The sequence below is a fragment of the Melitaea cinxia genome, chromosome 30 (assembly GCF_905220565.1).
Source record: "Melitaea cinxia chromosome 30, ilMelCinx1.1, whole genome shotgun sequence".
Lineage (NCBI taxonomy): Eukaryota > Metazoa > Arthropoda > Insecta > Lepidoptera > Nymphalidae > Melitaea > Melitaea cinxia.
In genome coordinates, this window is record NC_059423.1 from 1357073 (window position 1) to 1377200 (window position 20128).

The 20128-nt window shown below is 33.7% G+C and overlaps 1 protein-coding gene across 1 annotated transcript in view; it reads right to left on the reverse strand.

Annotated features, from left to right (window-relative positions):
- Positions 1–20128, reverse strand: part of LOC123668062 (SID1 transmembrane family member 1) — a 53344-nt gene that overhangs the window by 26499 nt on the left and 6717 nt on the right. The window contains exons 3-11 of the mRNA XM_045601856.1: positions 18929–19069; positions 18126–18223; positions 16500–16717; positions 15890–16036; positions 15426–15574; positions 14994–15119; positions 13649–13776; positions 12263–12429; positions 10532–10634 (exon numbers count right to left, since the gene is read on the reverse strand). Of these exons, the coding sequence (XP_045457812.1) occupies positions 10532–10634; positions 12263–12429; positions 13649–13776; positions 14994–15119; positions 15426–15574; positions 15890–16036; positions 16500–16717; positions 18126–18223; positions 18929–19069 (1277 nt within the window). The remainder of the gene's footprint in view (positions 1–10531; positions 10635–12262; positions 12430–13648; positions 13777–14993; positions 15120–15425; positions 15575–15889; positions 16037–16499; positions 16718–18125; positions 18224–18928; positions 19070–20128) is intronic.

A 20128-nucleotide genomic window follows, 5' to 3' on the forward strand; every position in this document is an offset into this window, starting at 1 on the left:
TATCCGTATGGAAAAAAATCTCATAAAACGTCATAAAAACGCACAAATGCAGACGACATTTTAATTGATTTCACAGCCTCTCTTAAATCGGTTTGAGAATTTGCCCTGCATTTGTTCATATTTTATGATGTTTATGAGGTTTTTAATTCCAAAGGCTTGGAAACCTGCAACATCACGATTCTACCACCGATATCCAACCCCCCCCCCCAAACAACAATAGCTCTGTTCACCTTACTCACCACAGAAGGAGAACATCACTTAAAAGCAGAGTTATTTGTATGTATGTACTTCCAAGCATCTCCAGCATTACTTATCGCAAGCGTGTTACCTTAAGTCTCAATTTTTTTGCATAAAAACCAAACTGGCATTTATATTAATGATTTTAATTATGTAAATAAATTTGTTTTAGTTATTATATTAATTAAAGTACTTAATTATAAGAATGAATAATTATAATCGAAGAAAAGGAAATCTTATAAATATTTACAATTTTGAGAAAACTAATGTCGATGATTATATATGTGAGTATGAAAACGTAAAAAATATATCGTTCACTAGACGCTCCACGCGGTTTTGTCTGTGTAAATTTGATTTTATTCGATCGACAATTATTTTAGGTTCACTATTATGCTGTCATAACATATTGTTTTATAAATAATTGTGATTTTTTATCAAAGTAAAAAAACCGACTTCAATTTACTAAACAGCTTTTTTTTAATGAGTTTTTTTATATTAATAATGATACCTATATAAGGTGACAATTTTGATAGAAAAGTGAATTATGATTAAATCATATTTTTGTCTAATGAACAGTATAAAATACATCTTAACATATTCAAATTGCAGTTTGCTCAGAGTGTGGAGAATTTGTTTATGAATATTGTGCGATTCACGGTCCTTTGCTAATCATACCTGATGACGAGGTAGGAAATGCACAAAATAAAAAAATAAAAAACGAGTGTGCTACGACACGACTGAAGTAAAACTTCTGCACAATAGGCCTACACTTGTCTTAGTTATACGAAACGCAACTAGCTATGCGAGAAAGAGAGAAAGAAAATGTATGCTCGCACCTCTCACCTTTGTTCCGTTCGCTTCATTTGATCATAATTTTCGTAACGCTCTCGTCACACATTCACAACATACCCCCAAGTTAAGCATGCGTTAAGAAGTTTTACTTCAAAAAAAGTATGTGTGCATCAGCTCCGAAACAACGGGAGTTTACTCCTTCAGAACAATTACCGTTAGATTTAAAAAAAAAGTATGTGTATACTTATTTACGCACCTATGAAGTTATAATGCATTGGCTATCTAACTTCATGTTGCTAACTTCTTCTTCGTTGACTAGTTAATTTCAGAGTGTCGGTTTTTGTCAAGGTTTTCCCTAACGCGCCAAAAAAAAAGTATAACTTCAAAATACATTTATCTTTCTCGCGCAAGATACAAATGCGCTGTTAAATGTCACTCTCGGGACAGGTTGTCACTCACTCGCTCCCAATATTTATTTGGTGAAGTAAACTCCAGTCGCAAGTCGGAGCTGTCACGAACATTTTATATACTTATTTAATTATTAATGTGTTTACCATTTACACCCTCTCTTCCCGTGGGTGTCGTAAGAGGCGACTAAGAGATAACACAGTTCCGCTACCACCTTGGAACTTAAAAAGCCGACCGGTGGCGGGATAGCCATCCAACTGCTGGCTTTGAAATACACAGGCCTATGACGGGTTGCTGCGTCTTCGGTGCGACAAAGCCAGCGTCACGGTCACCAACCCGCCTGCCCAGCGTGGTGACTATGGGCAAAGCACACGAGTTCACGTTATTTTTGGCGTAAACTTGTGGAGGCCTATGTCCAGCAGTGGACTGTATAGGCTGTAATGATGATGATGTAATGATTACCATTTACACTCATTAAAATCATAACATCAAAATTAAAAAACAAAAATCTTTGTTTGACGATTATAATTTTTAAAACAATTATTTTATATAAATTAGGTACCGTGTACGACACATCCTTCTGTACCCCTCTCAGCCCTCACCATACCACATGTCTTCTTACACCTTGGAGTTTCCACCATTCCAGGTATCAAGCCTTCACATATACAATATACATAATCATGATTATTCTCAAAATTAAACGATAAATACGCATTAGTATAACTTAAAAAGTACTCGTTACATCTCGCTCAAAATTATGTGTGATCATAACAAGGACCACCTTTCGATTAAAAAAAGAATAATCAAAATCGGTCCACAGTAACAAGTTATGAGGTAACACAATAATTACGGTTGAAGTTAGAACCACCTACATTTGTTTAGTGCGTTATAAATTAATATAGGTGATAAATATACGTTGGCGTTAGATTTTACCCGTTCCGCTGGCGGTTGCGGGTTCGATCCCCGCACATGACAAACATTTGTATTGGCCATACATGTGTTTGCCGTGGTCTGGGTGTTTGTGCAGTACTTGTGGGTCTCCCTACCGTGGTTCAGACAGCACGTTAATAAGTCGGTCCCGGTTGTTATCATGCACACCTGATAGCGATCATTACTCATAGTAGGGAATGTATCTGCCACCCGCATTGGAGCAGTGTAGTGGATTAAGCTCTGATCCTTAATGGGAAAAGAAGCCTATGCCCAGCAGTGGGATATTACAGGCTGAAGCGTATAAATATATCCGTAGTTCCTATTACGTATGGCCGCCATTTTAGTAACGTCAACACGTGCCGTTATAATATTGTATATAAATATGTTTGAAATATAAATTACAAAAATAGAATCCCTAATTGAAGAATTCAAATAAATTTCTTTTTACTCATTATGTGAACTAGTTAATTTCGATGATATTTACTTGAATTATTTATTGTTTTAATATAACAGAGCTTAATTTTTTTTAAAAATACACAAATAAAAGCTATAAAAAATATGTGTTTAAGGGGCAGGTATAGGTGTGTTCACAACACTGACCCTGCCTCGAGGGATTAGGTTCGGACCCTACCAAGGCAGAAAGACGTCTGAAGTGACATCAGATTACTGTTGGCAAGTATGTGCTCCAAAACTTATCTATATTAATATCGAAATATGTTTTATTGTTTATTCTTCGTTTAGTTGTTCAACAACATACATTATATACATAAATAATTCAACATATCTACAATAAAATAATAATATAAAACTAAGTGCTGTGCGTTTTTGGATTTTCAAAATATATTTTAATTTTCAAATGGTACGCTCTCCGTTAAAACCAATCTGGCGAATGAATGATTTATTATTATCGATTTATCCAACTAGCCACACCCCTATGAAAAAAATCTCATAAAATATGGACAAATGCAGACCAAATTCTCATACCGAGTTAGAAGAATCTATCAGATCTCATAGACTCTCATAACCCTGTATGAGAATTTGGTCTGCATTTGTCCATGTTTTATGAGATTTTTTCGATAGGGACGCACCCAAACACCAAGATACACCCAAACACACACCCACATATACAGGAAAAATTCTTATTGGAAAAAGGAAAGGAATTTGATTGATAAATATGGTTATAGATACACGATGGTAAGAACAATAAATCACATTACGTGGACGCGGCAAACGCGAACAATTCTAACTGGATGCGGTATGTTAACTGCTCGAGACACTGGAGCGAACAGAATCTTGTCGCTTACCAGTACAAGGGAAAGCTTTATTACAGGTTATTATTTATTTGGTTAAACCACTAGAATGGTCAATAAGCGTACAAAATTTTATGTCTAAGTTAATACCTTTTTCGCATTTACAATTTACAGGACAATAAAAATAATTCCAAAATTCACTGAATTAATGGTTTTCTATGGAGAGGAATTTGTTGATATGCTCGGAATTAACATTCACAGATATAATTCACCTCTTAGCTATCTTCAAAATTTAGGTAAATGCATTTTAATACACATACCCAAATACTCAGATTAATAAACCTTTCGTTTATTAATCTGAGCCCAAATACATTTAATGCCAACATATATTTAACCTTTAAACTGTAAATATTTTACTGATGCCCAAAAATTTATTTAAAAATGAGGTCTTACTTTCTGAAATGTTCGACTGCCATCTGGTGGATATATATTTCAGAACATTATCTGAGACTTCAGTAAAAGTTTTCTAAAGTTCCCTTGCAATGTTTTTCTTGACTGCTTGAAAATTCAATAATTTTAATGAATAGTATAAAAATAGATGATATGAAATAGATATTTATCCCTCAAGTTCTACATTGTTCGACTATAAATCTTCCAATTCGGAACCCATAAAAGAATGCTGTTATTTTATAATGACAGTGGCACAGTGGTCAAGGCAACTGGATTTTGGTCTAGTGGACGGAGCTCGTTCAAGACAAATGTATAGGTCGTTCAAATATTTGTCTTGGGCCAGGTGTTTGTATTTGTATTGTATATTTTTAGACCAAAACAGCATACAATATTAATCACACCCTGTGTTAATTTCTTTATATAAATCCTCTCTAATCTTTTTAGGTGTCCCAACTTATAACAATCTTGATGGTAGTGCAGAAAATAAAAATGAAGAACAAATCAATCCTCAAAATAATCTTACGAACTATCTTTTAACTACTTCAAACGAAGCCAATGAAACTAAAAAAATAACAGAAAATACTAATGAAAATTCTAATACGACTAAGTTTTATAAATCATTAAATGACAGTCAAGAAAATTTACCTTTTATTACAAAGGATTACATAAAGCATTCAGAAATAGACAATGTTAATGAACAAAATGAGGATTACAAGTTATCAAAAGTGATAAATGAAATGAATAAAACAAAAAAACACGGTAAACACATTTGTAATATATGTCATTATGAAACAGTTAAGGAAAGCTTATTTGCGTTTCATTTACGTGTGCATTCGTGTACAAATATTTTCTCTTGTACAAATTGTAAGTACATTACTGATAGGAAGTCGTCCTTGAAAGATCATATCAAAACCCATACAAATGCGAAACAGTTTAAATGTGATATTTGTCAAAGGAAATTTAGTAGCAATTTTAATTTAAATCAACATGTTAAGAGCCAAATATGTCAAAGATCATTTGAATGTGATAATTGTCAAAAGAAATTTAGTAGCAATTTTGATTTAAATCGTCATCTTAAGAACCAAATATGTCAAAGATCATTTGGATGTGATAATTGTCAAAGGAAATTTAGTAGGAATTCTGATTTAGATCGTCACGTTAAGAGCCAAATTTGTACAAGAATACTCGAATGTGACATTTGTCAAAAGAAATTTAGTAGGAAAAATAATTTAAGTCGTCATGTAAAAACACACAGAGGTGGACCAGTGATGGCAGTCTAAAATATTTCGTCAGAAAAATTTAAACCAGCTAAAATTATAGATGATTTATAAGATGTGTAAAGAAATTGAATTTGAAAGAAAAAGCTGATATGATAAATTAATAAAAACATGATAAACAAGATGCCAGCCACACTAAAAAAGATATAGGCTTACAGGCGGGTGAAATTTAACGTAAGCTTGAAAAAGTCTATAGCGTCCCACTGCTGTGGATATCACTATTTAAAAGAGCCCAAATTTAATATAGAAGGATGAAAATTACTTATAAGGGGTCGTCCATAAATAACGCATATTGCGAGGCTCGAAAGAACAAGGCTGAACGTGCGATTTCTAAACTAAGCAAACAAAAGAACAGCCTGCATGTCTAATTTTCCAAAACTAATCTGATTATAAGCTGTATTTAATTATATTCTATTATCTTCTAAAATAGATAACGTAATTAATCGACCCTAACAAATAAGTTATAAAATAAAACAGTAAAATAATTTAAACAAGCCCATTTATTTTTTCAATACAATAATCATATAGCAAATTACATTCACAGCTACCCTCACCTTTGGTCAAATCTGAACAACAACCGAAAAGAACAGCAACATTGTTACTAATTACAAATTTAATATTTGGTATTCAATTACAAAAAAAAAAAAGAAAACAAACTGACATTACAATATATACATTAGAAAAAGATTTTTTGAATTATCAAACAGTAAGATTTGACCCATTCAGCCTTCATTCAATATTATATAAAAACAGTAGTCATGAGATCCATCCGTACATCTAGAGACAACCCACCAAGTGGAAAGCCATAAATACTTTAAGCTAAGGGCCTGTTTCACCAGTCGTGGATAACGCTATTCGACGGTTTTCGGTATCCGACAGATAAAACTTTATGATATTATTCTTTTACCGTCGAATTACATATTTATGAGATATTTCTATGCGCAATCGTGAATCAAAATGCTGTAGTTTATTAATTGAGATGAAATAGGTGCTATCGGCCTATTCTCGCCGACTGTTTGAGGCTATTCGTAACTTATAAGCTGGATAAACATTATCCACAACCAGTGAACAAGCCCCAAATAATATAAATCTTATTATTAACAACCACTTATTTCGATTCCCATACGAGGAACTTCATTATTATATTACAAAAATAATAATAAAATAGACAAAATAATCTGTGAAATAAAAAAGCACGGTTAAAAGTTTTCTGTACTACATTAATTATGCATTTGTGCGTTGATTAATGCCTACATTAAAAAAAAAACGATTCGTTAGGAAAACGAAGCGTTTTGGGTTTATAGGAACCGGGAAAGACTACAATATTAGTTGCCTATGGAAATGTTTATTTTTATTAAAATAATTAAAATCTTTGACATAGGAAATAGATCAAGTAATTTTTGAGTTATTTACATATTTATAGTTTTAATATACATACAGAACACTATGTATATATTTTTAAATAATGTTTAATGAATTATAATTATTACATGCAAGTACGGTTTTTATTCTTCTTAATATTAGGTAAAAAATATATATGTAACAGTGATTTTAATTATTATTACTTTAAAGAGAAACCTAGAGCGTTATACAAGAGTGGTTCTACAATGGTTTTGAATTTAAACAAAAAATATATATATATATCAAATCAACATAATATTATTTTCATACAATTACGTACCTATTTCAATCAATATTGTCTAACGAAGTACCCGTTCGTAACTCTCACAAAGTCGGCTGCGGATTTCAATATTCATTTCAATGTAAGTTACACTTCTAATAATAAAACAAAAGGGCCAAAGGCTATATTACATTAATTATAATTAATAAAAGGCACAGTAGAAGGAATCATTAATAAAACTTAATAATTATCATTTTAAATCTTAGCTTTTTACAGTGAGAAAACAATTTATTTATTTATATGTAAAGAGCTGCGTCATTTTATACCGAATCATAAATTGTGATAGGTAACCTAAAACTTATCGAATGAAAAAGAATGTTTTACATTTCGAATTATTTATAGTACATTTTTTTTTATACCTTGAATCTTTCCCCATGTTGGAGAAGGATCAGAGCTTAACCCAGCACACTGCTACAATGCGGGTTGGCGGATGTATTCCCTTCTATGAGCAACGATGGCTATCAGGTGTACATGGCTTGCTACTATGCTGCTTACTATGGCTTATGCCTACTAGCTGTTTCTGGTTTTGCCTACTATCGATAGAGCTTAAAAATTCTATTTCTAGGTTAGCAAATTCAAAGGCAGAAACTTGGTCGTTATTGGTAAGATTACGAAAAACTAAACCCATTTATAAGGTATAAAAATGTAAATATAGAGGACTATTTTCAGTTTGAATCATTTTAGTTTTTGGCATATATAAAAAAAATGTACTACAAATAAGTTTTTACAAATATTACTAGTTTACATAACAATTCCAAATTAATTTTTTTTATAATTTTTTTTTAATCAAAACACCCTGTTATTATTTCTATCGTTAATATTATATAAACTAAATCTAATGGACAAGGATAGAGAAAAATTCACATCATACATTTATATAACTTACATACTAATTGCTTTAATTATTAATCTCTAATAAAATAAATAATTGAAAATCAATTTTGAACTACCCTCAAAGCAGAACACGTCAAAATTCTATCTCTTGTAAGCAAATTCAGAGAATCAAGTATTGAAACTGGCCGTATTTTAATTTTCAAGAAGCAATATTGTTTGTTAACGCATAATCTTAGGATATATAGGTTTTCTTGACATTAATAAGGCTGATATAAAACAAATATAGTCTATATAACAAGCTACTATTTTTTAAGCGAAGAACGAAAATGTAGGCTTATGTAATGATAGTATGTATGTCATTTGTCTTACATTTTGTTTTTATTATAATTACATTATTTCAACAGTTAATTTTTACACATTTAAACATATTTAAAAGTAAATCTGTTTATTATTCTAAAACTAATCAATCTGGGGGTAATTCAAAAACAATTTTCAATTATTAATTTCAAACAATTACAATTAAAGCTTATCGGAAGGATCGTTTATAATAAAAGAAAATGTTATGCGATTATATTTTTTGTTAATTTCCTTTACACTTACACATTTAATATAAATATACATATTTATTATTAAAAAACTAACATTCGATAACTGGCTGTAGTGGATTCAACGGCTCCACTAAACTATACTTACCTAAGATTAATTTTCAGTGATATCACATCAAGATATTTAATGGAAGATTTACTTTTTTCGTTTGTGGTCAGTTTAAACATTTCTTTTATTTATTAAGAACATAAAAATGGTAAAATTTAAAATGGGTCTTCAATTATCCTACCTGTGTGGCTTATATGCTTTCTATGGGATTTTAAATAAGTGCTTATGGGTCTCTACTGGTATTTCATAATCTTTAAATAAGTACTTTGTCTGTCAAAGCACTTAACAAAGAGTGAAAATATTCTAAGAAATATTTTTTATTTTGCGTTCATTTTTATCGTTTTGTGTATTTTAATAATCAAATATGGTTGTAACGTGTGGATGAATATATATAAACAGTTGATCTGAGTTAACAAAGACCTACTCAGAAAACTATTATTCAGGTAAAATGGTATGCAGGTACGCAAAAAACTATTATTCAGATAAATTCAGTTCATATTATAAAATGTAAAAATATTATTAATAAAAAAAGAAATCTTTAAAAACCACAAAATAACCATTATTAATAACATTTATACAGTAATTCGTTATAATAATACATGAATCACAAAGCTGTTTCTCCGAAGGCACTTTCGAGTCAGGTCAAGTCATATTCGGGTAACATTTTTTTTTAATTTGAAATATGACACAACTATTAGTTTTTAGGTTTTTTTTGTATTTTTTACTGATTTTATTTTTCTGCATTTTGTAAAAAGTCAACGCAATTTACATTAATGAAACAAAAAAGTTATTTAAAATATTAATTAAAGACATCAAATACACAGATTATTGTGTCATATTTCTGTATATAACTAAAAAGTCTTAGAAAAGTCACTATTACTGACATTTTGTCTATTATAGATTTTTTATCTATAACTTTCCTTTAAAAACGTGGCAAAAAATGTTTTGACGTTTTAATATTTTGAGTTTGACATTTAGTTTTTTAATTAAAAAAAAAAATAAACTTTTAAGCAATTATTAATACACTGAAGCTCTTATTATTATTTTACTAACTATTATCTTATATTAATTAATCTAAGCCTTGCTTATCGAGTATCTATGATCGATAGACACAGGATTATAACAAAATGTCAGTTTTAAATTTATAATGAATCCTTTGCAAAATTCTATTATGATGATTCTAGAGTCGAGTCCTTGTTTTTAGTACAGTTAGCAAGATACTTTGAAAAATTTAATGGATTTGCGACTTTTCGTAGTTGGACTACAATCGATACTACAAATAGTTTTTTTTAAGTATATTGACTACACTTAGTTGCTTATTTTAGGATTTAATGATAGAATACTAAAGATAAATTGTTTACATCCTCTCTACCTATACCTTGTTATTTTTAAAGTTACTGCATACATGTATCTCTATGTACCCCTAAACGAAAGGGTATAAGGCCACTCCCTAAACCAGCCTTTGTAAGAGTGGTCGGTGGGTAGAATATGACATTTGGAGAGCACTAAGGTGTTTCTTTTAGGAATGTCACAATTGTATGAATGGTTTAAATTATCATGTTATTAAAAGGCCTATTAGATATAAAAAAATTTGAAAACTGTTTTTGAAACTTATTTATTATCTTAATTATATAATATAAATAGTACCCTATTCAAATATATTAATATTTAATATCGTGTAAATTAAGGAAATTTTTAGTTACCCTTACTAACTGTACTTTTAATATTGTTTCTCCTTTAAATTGTCAGTTATCTTCAACATGTACTTTACACAAGTAGATACAAAAGAAATTCTGTAAGTGACTTAACAACTATCTGATTTGATATTTGTGACAATAACATATAAATTTACCGAGTTTTCCATTAATAATAATCAAATTTTAGATATTTTATTACAATCTGGTTTTTCAAAGCTTTGTAATATTCTGTCATGTAACGTTTTATATTGCCATTTTTTTCCTACTGTCCGTCCGTCTGTCTATCCTCAGCGGTGATGAAACAGATTGAATGATCTCGACAATGTTCGAGTCGACTCGTGGCTTTTGCAACCTTTTCGCTGATCTTGTCCGGAATTTCGCTGATTCTTGATTCACTAAGTTCGGTGTTAACGATTTTATACACCTGTAATAAAATTATATGATTAATGATGTTCCAGCGAGTCCATTATTTGTTTTTTTGAAGTTATAATACTTTTGATGCAGTAGGAAAAAATGATGAGAGTAAATTTTACGATGCGCGCGCACACCGTCACAAAAAACCGACACCCTGAAGTTAGCTAGTCAACGAAGACGAAGTTAGCAACGTGACGCTAGCTAGCCAATAAAGTATAACTTCTTACGTGCGTACCTAAGTCTTTCTTTGTGTGACCAGAAGGAAAAAAAGGAAAGCATAGTCCAAGTAAATGTTTATATATGTTATAATGGCACTAATAAATAGATTTATTTATAAAATAAATAAACGCCATACACTAAACGACCCACTAGGATTTACTGCTGTCGGGGGTCCGGAAACACAAAATACAACACAAACGCCCAGACCACGGCAATCAGCCGCAATCCAGCGCTATGACCGTTCCGCTAACGCGTCTGATTTATGTATGTATTTGTATGTAGGTTACAAGTCCATTACAGCACGCATACATTCGTGCTTTTATATTTTAATATACTTTAAAGATTTGTTATAATTTTAATTATGTCATCTATACTAATATTATAAAGAGGTAAGGTTTTTAAATTTGTTTGTATGTAGGGGGTAATCTTCGGAAATACTGATCCGATCATGACAATTCTTTCACTAACAGAAAGCTATACTATTGAGGAATGATATACGCTATATTTTATTGTTATTGAACGAAATATTCAGTGAAAAGTATATGTAATCAAGTCGGAGATGTGCGAGCGAGATGAAAACTTTACTGTATATTTGCATCACAAAAATAATTAACTCCCAACGAAGTGGGCACGGGTCCGCTAGTATATAATATACAGGCCGTTACGAAATAGTTCTAGTGTTTTAGTATTATTAATAAGTAAATACAAACACGGTCTTCTGTTCCTCAGGTAGGACTTAATTGCTTGTTACAGGTAATAGCTGACTTATATAGCTACATTTTTTTTTTCGATAAACATACATACAAATAACACACATTTATATTCAGTGTATGGGTTATGTATTTTTGAAGCACGATTGAGTTGGTGAGTAAGCTGGTGAATGCGTGACGAGAGCGTTAAGAAAACGGTGATCGGGCGTGGCGAACAGAAATTGAGAGGGAGATATAGATTAGATGGAGCTAAATGAGTTTTACTTCAGTCGTTTTTAGAGTTCCGTACCTCAAAAGGAAAAAACTGAACCCTTATAGGATCACTTTGTCGTCCGTCTGTCTGTCAAGACCTTTTTTCTCAGGAACGCGTGGACGTATCAAACTGAAATTCATACCAAATACTCAGGTCTACTGTCCCTTGGAGCTGTGAAAAAATCAAACTTTTAAGCCTAAGCAATCAAAATGCTGCGAATTTTCGACACTCGGCAAGGGAATCAAAACCTACAGGGTACGTCCCGTGAACTCAGAATCTTGAAATTTCAAATAAAGCAATGCCTTATAGCACAAATAAAGGAAAAATTGAGAAAAGCATAAATCTTTAGTTACATCATATAATAAAAATATTTTTAATAATTTTGTTTGTACGGAACCCTCGGCGCGCGAGTCTGATTCGCAGTTGGCCGGTTTCATCTTTGTATGTTATACACACCTGGCCGCTTCCTGTAGCTTGCGAGATAAAAGCTCGTTCTTAAGCTTTGCCGCTGCTAACTCTCTACGTAGCTGGGCTTTACTCTTGTTGCCAGCGGGGTGTAGTAACGGGTGTCTACGGAGACGAATCGCTGAGGGACGCTGGTTCGGATCCGGGTCCACCATTTTCTGAAAGTTATGTGAGATTTTAGTATCTGTTTAAAATTACTAATCGGGAAATAAAGTCCGAAAAAAAATTATACAATTTTAATATATTCAGCATTAAGAACTGGCTTTAACTACGATATTATATTGTGTGTATGCATAGATGCCTATTATAGTATCTACACAGTATGTGTAAAGATCATTTCATGAATGATGTAACCAATTCGTCTATTTATTTATTTTTTATTGAATAAAATTAGTAGAGGAAAAATATTATATTGGTTAAATCATACAAATTAAAAAAAAAAACGAAAATTCGAATTATTCGAAAGTTCCCGAATATTTTGAAAATTCGGATAATTCGAAAGTTTCCGAATAATTCGAATTTTTTTTTTCGAATTATTATATTAATAATAATTTTTGGAGTACTTTGAATTCAGAGTTTGTTATGTTCGATATTAAAATATGAAATTAACAATTAATATACATTTTATTTATACCATGAAATATAATTACACAAATAGAACAATTAGTACGAAAATTTCCTAGATTTGATTTTTTTCAAACGGAAATTAATAATTAAAAAAACCAAATGGATTGAAAAGATTTCTTGCCTACCTGAACCTATATTGAAATTGAGCAATTGTTTTCTCCAGGTAATTGATTTTTAATCAAAAAGTATATATTTTTGTAAGTAGAATATTTTGATGCACGATGTAATGGCCTTCAAATTGGAAATAATAGAAAATCCAGTGATATTTTGATAATTCGCGAATTGTTCTAATTATTCGATTTTTTTTTTTTTCGAATTATTCGTCGAATTTTGAACAGTTCGAAAATTCTGATTATTCGAACATTTTCGAATTATTCGATTTTTTCAAGTTCTTCGATTTTTTCGAAATATTCGTCAAATTTCGAAAAATTAGAAAATTGAGATTATTCGATTAGAAATTCGAATCAAATATTAATATTCCATTAGATTCGAACGATATTCACACACCCCCTAAAAATATGATATTTCGCGAAGTTTTTGAGTTATTCGATTCGAACGAAAGATATTCGCAACCCCTACACTAAATATAACTTCAATACCCAATTTTAGTAACAAAGGTATACTTCAAATACACATTTGAGTTACGTCAAGGCTCTCCCCCTCCCCAAATGAAATTATAGGACTAGAGGCCATTCCCTCTAGTGGTTGGACTTCAGTCATATTTTTATTTAATAGAAATGGTATATTTACCTTTAATAATTGATTAAACTCTCTTGATAAGTTTGGTAAAGTGGGCAGCTTGCCTTCCCTGATGTCGTGCCACTCTTGACCGTTCTTCGGCAACGGACCGCCTCCGGCCGCTTCGAATAGTGTTAGACCTGGTGAAATTATTTAAATTAATACATAATTATGCATTCAGCTTCTAACATTCCCCTGCTGGGCATAAGCCTCTTTCTCCATGTAGGAGAAGGATTGGAGCTTAATCCACCACGCTGCTCAACTGCGGGTTGGCGAATATGTTCACTACTATGAGTAATGACTGCTATCGGGTATGTATGAAAAATACTGGGACTGATAGCTTAACGTGTTCTCCGAAGCACAGTTGAGACCTACAAGGACAGACATCCAAACCGGAAAAGTTTGAAAATAAATATTTATGCAAGTAAAAAATTCCATCCTGAGCGGGAATCGAACCTGCTCGGTGTTTTAGGCGACTACTCGCATCCACTAAAGCTGTCTCCGATTGCGGTGATGCAAACCTGGTCAAGTTCAACGCCTCTAAGACCCAGGCGTGTCTTTTTTCGGCAAAGCGGAGTCCTTTCCATCTGACTCCCTCTTTCCGAGGTGTGCCCGTGCCCATAACCGGCCACCTAGAGCTTCTTGGCGTTACTTTGTCATCCACCCTCAATTTCGGCTCATACATAGAGACAAAGGCTCAAACAGCTGCCAGAAAACTGGGCGTCCTCTCGAAGGTGAGACAGTACTTCACTCCGGAACAGCTTCTAAATTTATATCATGCGCAAGTTCGATCATGCATGGAGTACTGCTCTCATCTTTGGGATGGCTCAGCCAAGTACCAGCTGGAGCTTCTCGAGTCGATTGAGACGAGCCAGGAGGCTCATCGGTGATAATGCACTGGTCGCTGCAAAGCTGCAAAGCCTGCATCATCGACGGAGGGTGGCCGGCCTGTCGGTTTTTTATCGGATACACTTCGGAGAGTGTGTGCAGGAACTCCATAACCTGATTCCCCCTTCCCCCTTCCATCATCGTACAACCAGACGCTCTGCGTTACGCCACCCTTATATGGTTGACATTCCCCTTATACGCACTGAGCGATTCGCTAGTACATTCTTGATCCGTACAGCCAAAGAATGGAACTCTCTACCAGCGTCTGTGTTTCCAGAAAATTATAACCTGGGGATCTTTAAGTCGCGAGTGAATAGGTTACTTCTAGGTAAGCGTGCTCCATCTTAGACTGCATTTTCACTTATGATCAGGTGAAATAGTGATCAAACGCAAGCCTATCATTGTATTAAAAAAAATCCACTACACAGTTTATTATAAGTATATCGTAAAATAAATAACTTTTACTCACCAAAAGCAAATATATCAGCCTTGGTCAAATGAGAGAAATCCTCTTGTAACACTTCTTTTGGGAGGTACCTGCAGTCTCCCTCTTCTACAGATGGGGATGATACACACGTCACGTGGCCTAGGTCACCTAGAAATTGATACCTAGTTTAGTAAATTATAAGAATACTACAATACAGACATAAGATTTAAAAACTAAACTTTTATGTCATTAATAATTTCGGACTACCCTCACCACCCAACTATATCTTTCTACCTTCGCCTTCAACTCAAGATATTTTAAATAGCAGTTTTATTTAGCTGTGATCTTCTGAGAAAGGTAATATAAGGTTGAGATACTTCCAGTCGGGCTGCTCTAGGTTTTGAACAGAATATATTCTACTGTGCCCTGCCCCAAAATATGCAAAGATTATTAACATGGCTGGTCTATCCTCACCTATCTTATACTTGTGCTGGGGCTCCGGTGAGGGTTCATCGTCGTCGTAGCCATCATCAGAGTCGGGCTGCGCCTCTCCCTCGCCGCGGCATATGAAGATATTCCCCGGTTTCAGGTCCATGTGTACTAGGTGTTGGGAGTGGATGTAGCTGCGGATAGATTTGCATTATTGTAAAGATTTATAAGTGAAGATTACTGGCGAGACGATTGGTTGCTTCACGTGATATTTTTGAGAACTTCTTGCTTGTAAATTGTTTGTATTTATTACATTTCTAAATTGTTAATTAAAACAAAATACTTGAAATGAAATTGATTCAGTTTAGACACCAGATTTTCTTCTTTTATTTGACTGGTATTTTGTATGTATCTTTTAAATAATTTTCTATACTAATATATAACTAAGATAAAAGATTTGATTTTTGTTTATCTGTCAATATAGCCATTAAAATTTTATAAATACTCACGCAAGACCATCAGCGACATGAGCCAGTAGCAATAACAGTTCACTCTCCGGCAGAGGCCCTGCTTCCATCAACTGTTGAAGCGAGCCTCCATCGCAGTACTCGTTCTGTATTATCATGTGGTCGTCTTCTGCCCAGGCGGAGTAGTATCTGTTTATTAATGATGGTGATGATTAAAATTAGGTTAAAAATTGTTGAAGGTGGGCACTTAGATCAGTATTACAGAGTATTTTTAAAAACATTTATAGACGATGTCAGTATATGGGGGTCTGACCCCCTCTTCCCTTGGGTGTCGTAAGAGGCGACTAAGGTATAACAAGGTTCCACTACCACCTCGGAACTTAAGAAGCCGACCGATGGCGGGATAACCATCTAATCGCTGGCTTTGAAATACACAGGCCGAAGACTGGCAGCAGCGTCTTAGGTGCGACAAAGCCAGCCCTGCGGTCATCAACCCGCCTGCCCAGCGTGGTAGTCACCACATGTCATGGCAACACACATGAGTTCACGCATTTTTGGCGCGAACTTGTGGAGGCCTATGTCCAGCAGTGGACTGCAATAGGCTGAAATGATACGGGGGTCTAGCTGTAGCGTACGAGACGGTCCCACTCACCGCACGAGGTGCGGGTGCTTGCCCAGCGCGGCGTGCGCGTACACCTCGGTGAGCGCGGCGCGCTCGGCGGCCGAGCCGGCCACGGGCCGCAGCGAGCGCTTGAGCGCGTACACGCAGCCGTCCAGCTTGTTCACGCAGCGCGCCACGCGCCCGAACTGCCCGCGCCCGATCACCTCCAGCTCCACGAACTCCACGTTGTAGCGCGATATGTTCGACTCCTAGGACACGGACAAAAATTTAATTTAAGACGTCTTTTATTGAAGTAGGATATATCCTGGAGTCTGTCTGGGAAAATACCTCGACCTTACAGAATATGACAACCAAATAATACTGCTCTTCAGTGTTGTATACCCGTGGTGAGTGAGGTGGCCAGAGCTCTTGGGAGGGTCAAAGGTGGGGTCGGCTAGAGTATGAATGAGAATAAATTGTTTTATAGTGCCCCTTTTGAGCAATATTTTAATTAATATTAGTTGATGTTCACAAACTGTAGTCGAAAGTCGAGAGCTCAGTCGATGTCTATGAGTCCTTATGATTAAATTACAAATCACCACCAAAGCCTCTACGTACTCTTGCCGCCTCTCGTACTTTTTGGCCCATTTTGGACCCCTGTCCTTTGAGTCCTTTCAGCGACCTCCTGACAAATATTACATCACAACAGACAGACACCTCAGACTTTAAAGTCATAAAAAAGTTTTTAACAGATTTCGTTATACAAAAAATACAAAAAAAAAAAAAACTACAAATATCATATTTTTAGGGGTGTATGAATATCGTTCGAATCAAATCGAATATATTTGATTCGAATTTCGAATCGAATAATCCGAATTTTCGAACTATACGAAATTCGACGAATATTTCGAAAAAAATAGAATAGCTTGAAAAATCGAATAATTCGAAAAATTTCGAATAATCAGAATTTACAACTATTCAAAATGCGACAAACAATTCGAAAAAAAAAATCGACTAATTACAACAATTTGCGAATTATCAAAATATCACTGGATTTTCTATTCTATAGTTTCAAATTTGAAGGCCAACACATCGAGCATTAAAATATTTTACTTACTAATAATATACTTTTTGATCAAAAATCAATTATGTATTATATTAATTTCAATATATGTTCATCTCTGTCAGTAACATAAAAAATTTAGATCTTTCGATTCGGAACGAATAATTATTAGGTTTCAACTATTCTAGGGAATATATCCGCCAACCCGCATTGGAGCAGCGTGGTGGATTAAGCTCTGATCCTTCTCATACATGGGGAAAGAGGCCTATGCCCAGTAGTGGGATATTACAGGCTAAAGCTAACCCCTAATATTTTTCTTAGACCCACACCACACCCATATTCTCACATCTCGTCACGTTAAGTGAAGATACTGCTATATTTTGATAGCGTATTTTATGAACAATCCCTAAGGGGGTATTTGTTTAAGTGTTGTGTAACTCAACTTGGATGGAAGGGGGTCATGTAAAACATTAGGGTATGTTACAAGCAGAAAGGACTGTTCTTAAAAACTATCAATTTTATACTATACAGCCTATTCATCAGAGAAGATAACAAGCCATATTACAACACTTCTACTGAAACAAAGAGATTATTGTAATAGTGTCAGAACTTACTCTTAGCCTTTTCGCCGGTTGTTCAGGTGTCGCCTCACCCCATGTCGATGTTGAAGGTGTCTTTGACAGCGCTCTCTTCTTCTTGTTCAGTGCTTGTCCTGAAATTTAGGAATAATCTTTAAATATTGATAAAATTCTTTATATTTAACACACACACAGTGGTCTGTTCCTAAGGTGGGTTCAAGCTTAATGCAAGGTAAAATATATATATATATACATATATATAGCAATCTAGCATATAAACGATAATGTAGGGATAAATAATTTCATTAGACTTCTTTCTCTCTTGTTAACATTGTCTATACATCTCCACAAACACTCCATAAATAACTCAATCAAACTTCTTAACCCCCCGTCATTGATACTAATGTCAAAATCAAATTTTACATTCAATCAGATAATTGGATTATTTAGATTCAAATTCACTTTATTGCGAATATATAACATAGATATTTTAAATATTGAACAGTTACGAGCTACATTCTGCTACATCATCATCATTTCAGCCTATCACAGTGCACTGCTGGACATAGGCCTCCACAAGTTCGTGCCAAAAATGGTGTACTCGTGTGTTTTGCCCATAGTCACCACAATCTCACGTGCGTTATAAAAATTTAAACCAAAGATACAATAAATACACCATGTATAACCGTAACTGAGTCAGTAATAAAAAACAATTAACATTTTAGTAAATTTCAAATAATAAAAAAGAAATTTTACTTCAATAAAATGTCATTATAAAATTGATAACATTAAGACTTTTTAGAGAGTATGACGAATAAATATTAAATTCATACACTTACCATCAGGTGTGAAAGGATTGATGTTGGCCAGCGGCCGCTTCGCAGACCTAGTGTCATCAAACTCGTCGGGTGGTAAGCTACCGAGTGCACTGTCCTCGTCTGACGGTGGATGGAGGTGGTGACTCGAGCCAGACGGCATGCCTAAGAAAAAAAAAAATCATTAGTTAATATTTGTTGAAACATATTATATTAAGTTCGAAAAATTTAAAAGTTTAATTTCGTTTCGCACCAGTCATAATCTTCACTAGTATAAGGAATCGCCATAATGTTTTAAAAGGGCCATTAAAGTCTTTTTTGGGGTTTATTGGAGTGAACTCCTTAAGAATCGACTTTTATTTAAGGCCTGGTATGAAAGAAAATATGATGAGTGAAATCTACTGAATATCGTTACGTTTCTCCCCCCAATAAGGTGGGAGACGACGACATTTTCTAATAACGCCATCTCGATACGTCACATATCGATAAATGGCGTTATTTAATTCGTTTATGTACCATTTGATATGATATTAATCTTTTTCTCAGACTAGTAAGCTTTTTTCTGTGCCTATTTAGACAGTGGATCTGAAGGAGTAAATTTCAATCGTAGCTGACACACGCTTTTAATTTTTGAATTCTTTTTTTGGAAACAATTTTATAACACATTATTATATAATAATTAATAACAAGTATTTATATAACATGTATTTTTTGTTTGTTCGCAAACTCAAATAATTGTGTTTGCTCGCAAACGAAAAAAAAACCGACTTCAATTACATCGACGAGTAATATAACGTAGATCGACGAAAAAATAGTCAAGTAACTGCGCGTTATCAAAGATTACTCAAAAATTAGTTATTAGATCTCAATAAAATTTATATGTGACCACATGACAAACATCAGCTTTCGATTAAATTAAAAATTATTAAAATCGGTACACCCAGTAAAAAGTTATTGCGGGTTTTCAAGAAGTTCCCTCGATTTCTCTGGGATCCCATCATCAGATCCTGGTTTCCTTATCATGGTACTAAACTAAAGATATCTTCTTTCCAACAAAAAAAGAATTATCAAAATCGGTACACCCAGTAAAAAGTTATTGCGGATTTTCAAGAATTTCCATCAATTTCTCTGGGATTCTATCATCAGATCCTGGTTTCCTTATCATGGTACTAAACTTGGGATATCTCCTTTCTAACAAAAAAAGAATTATCAAAATCGGTACAT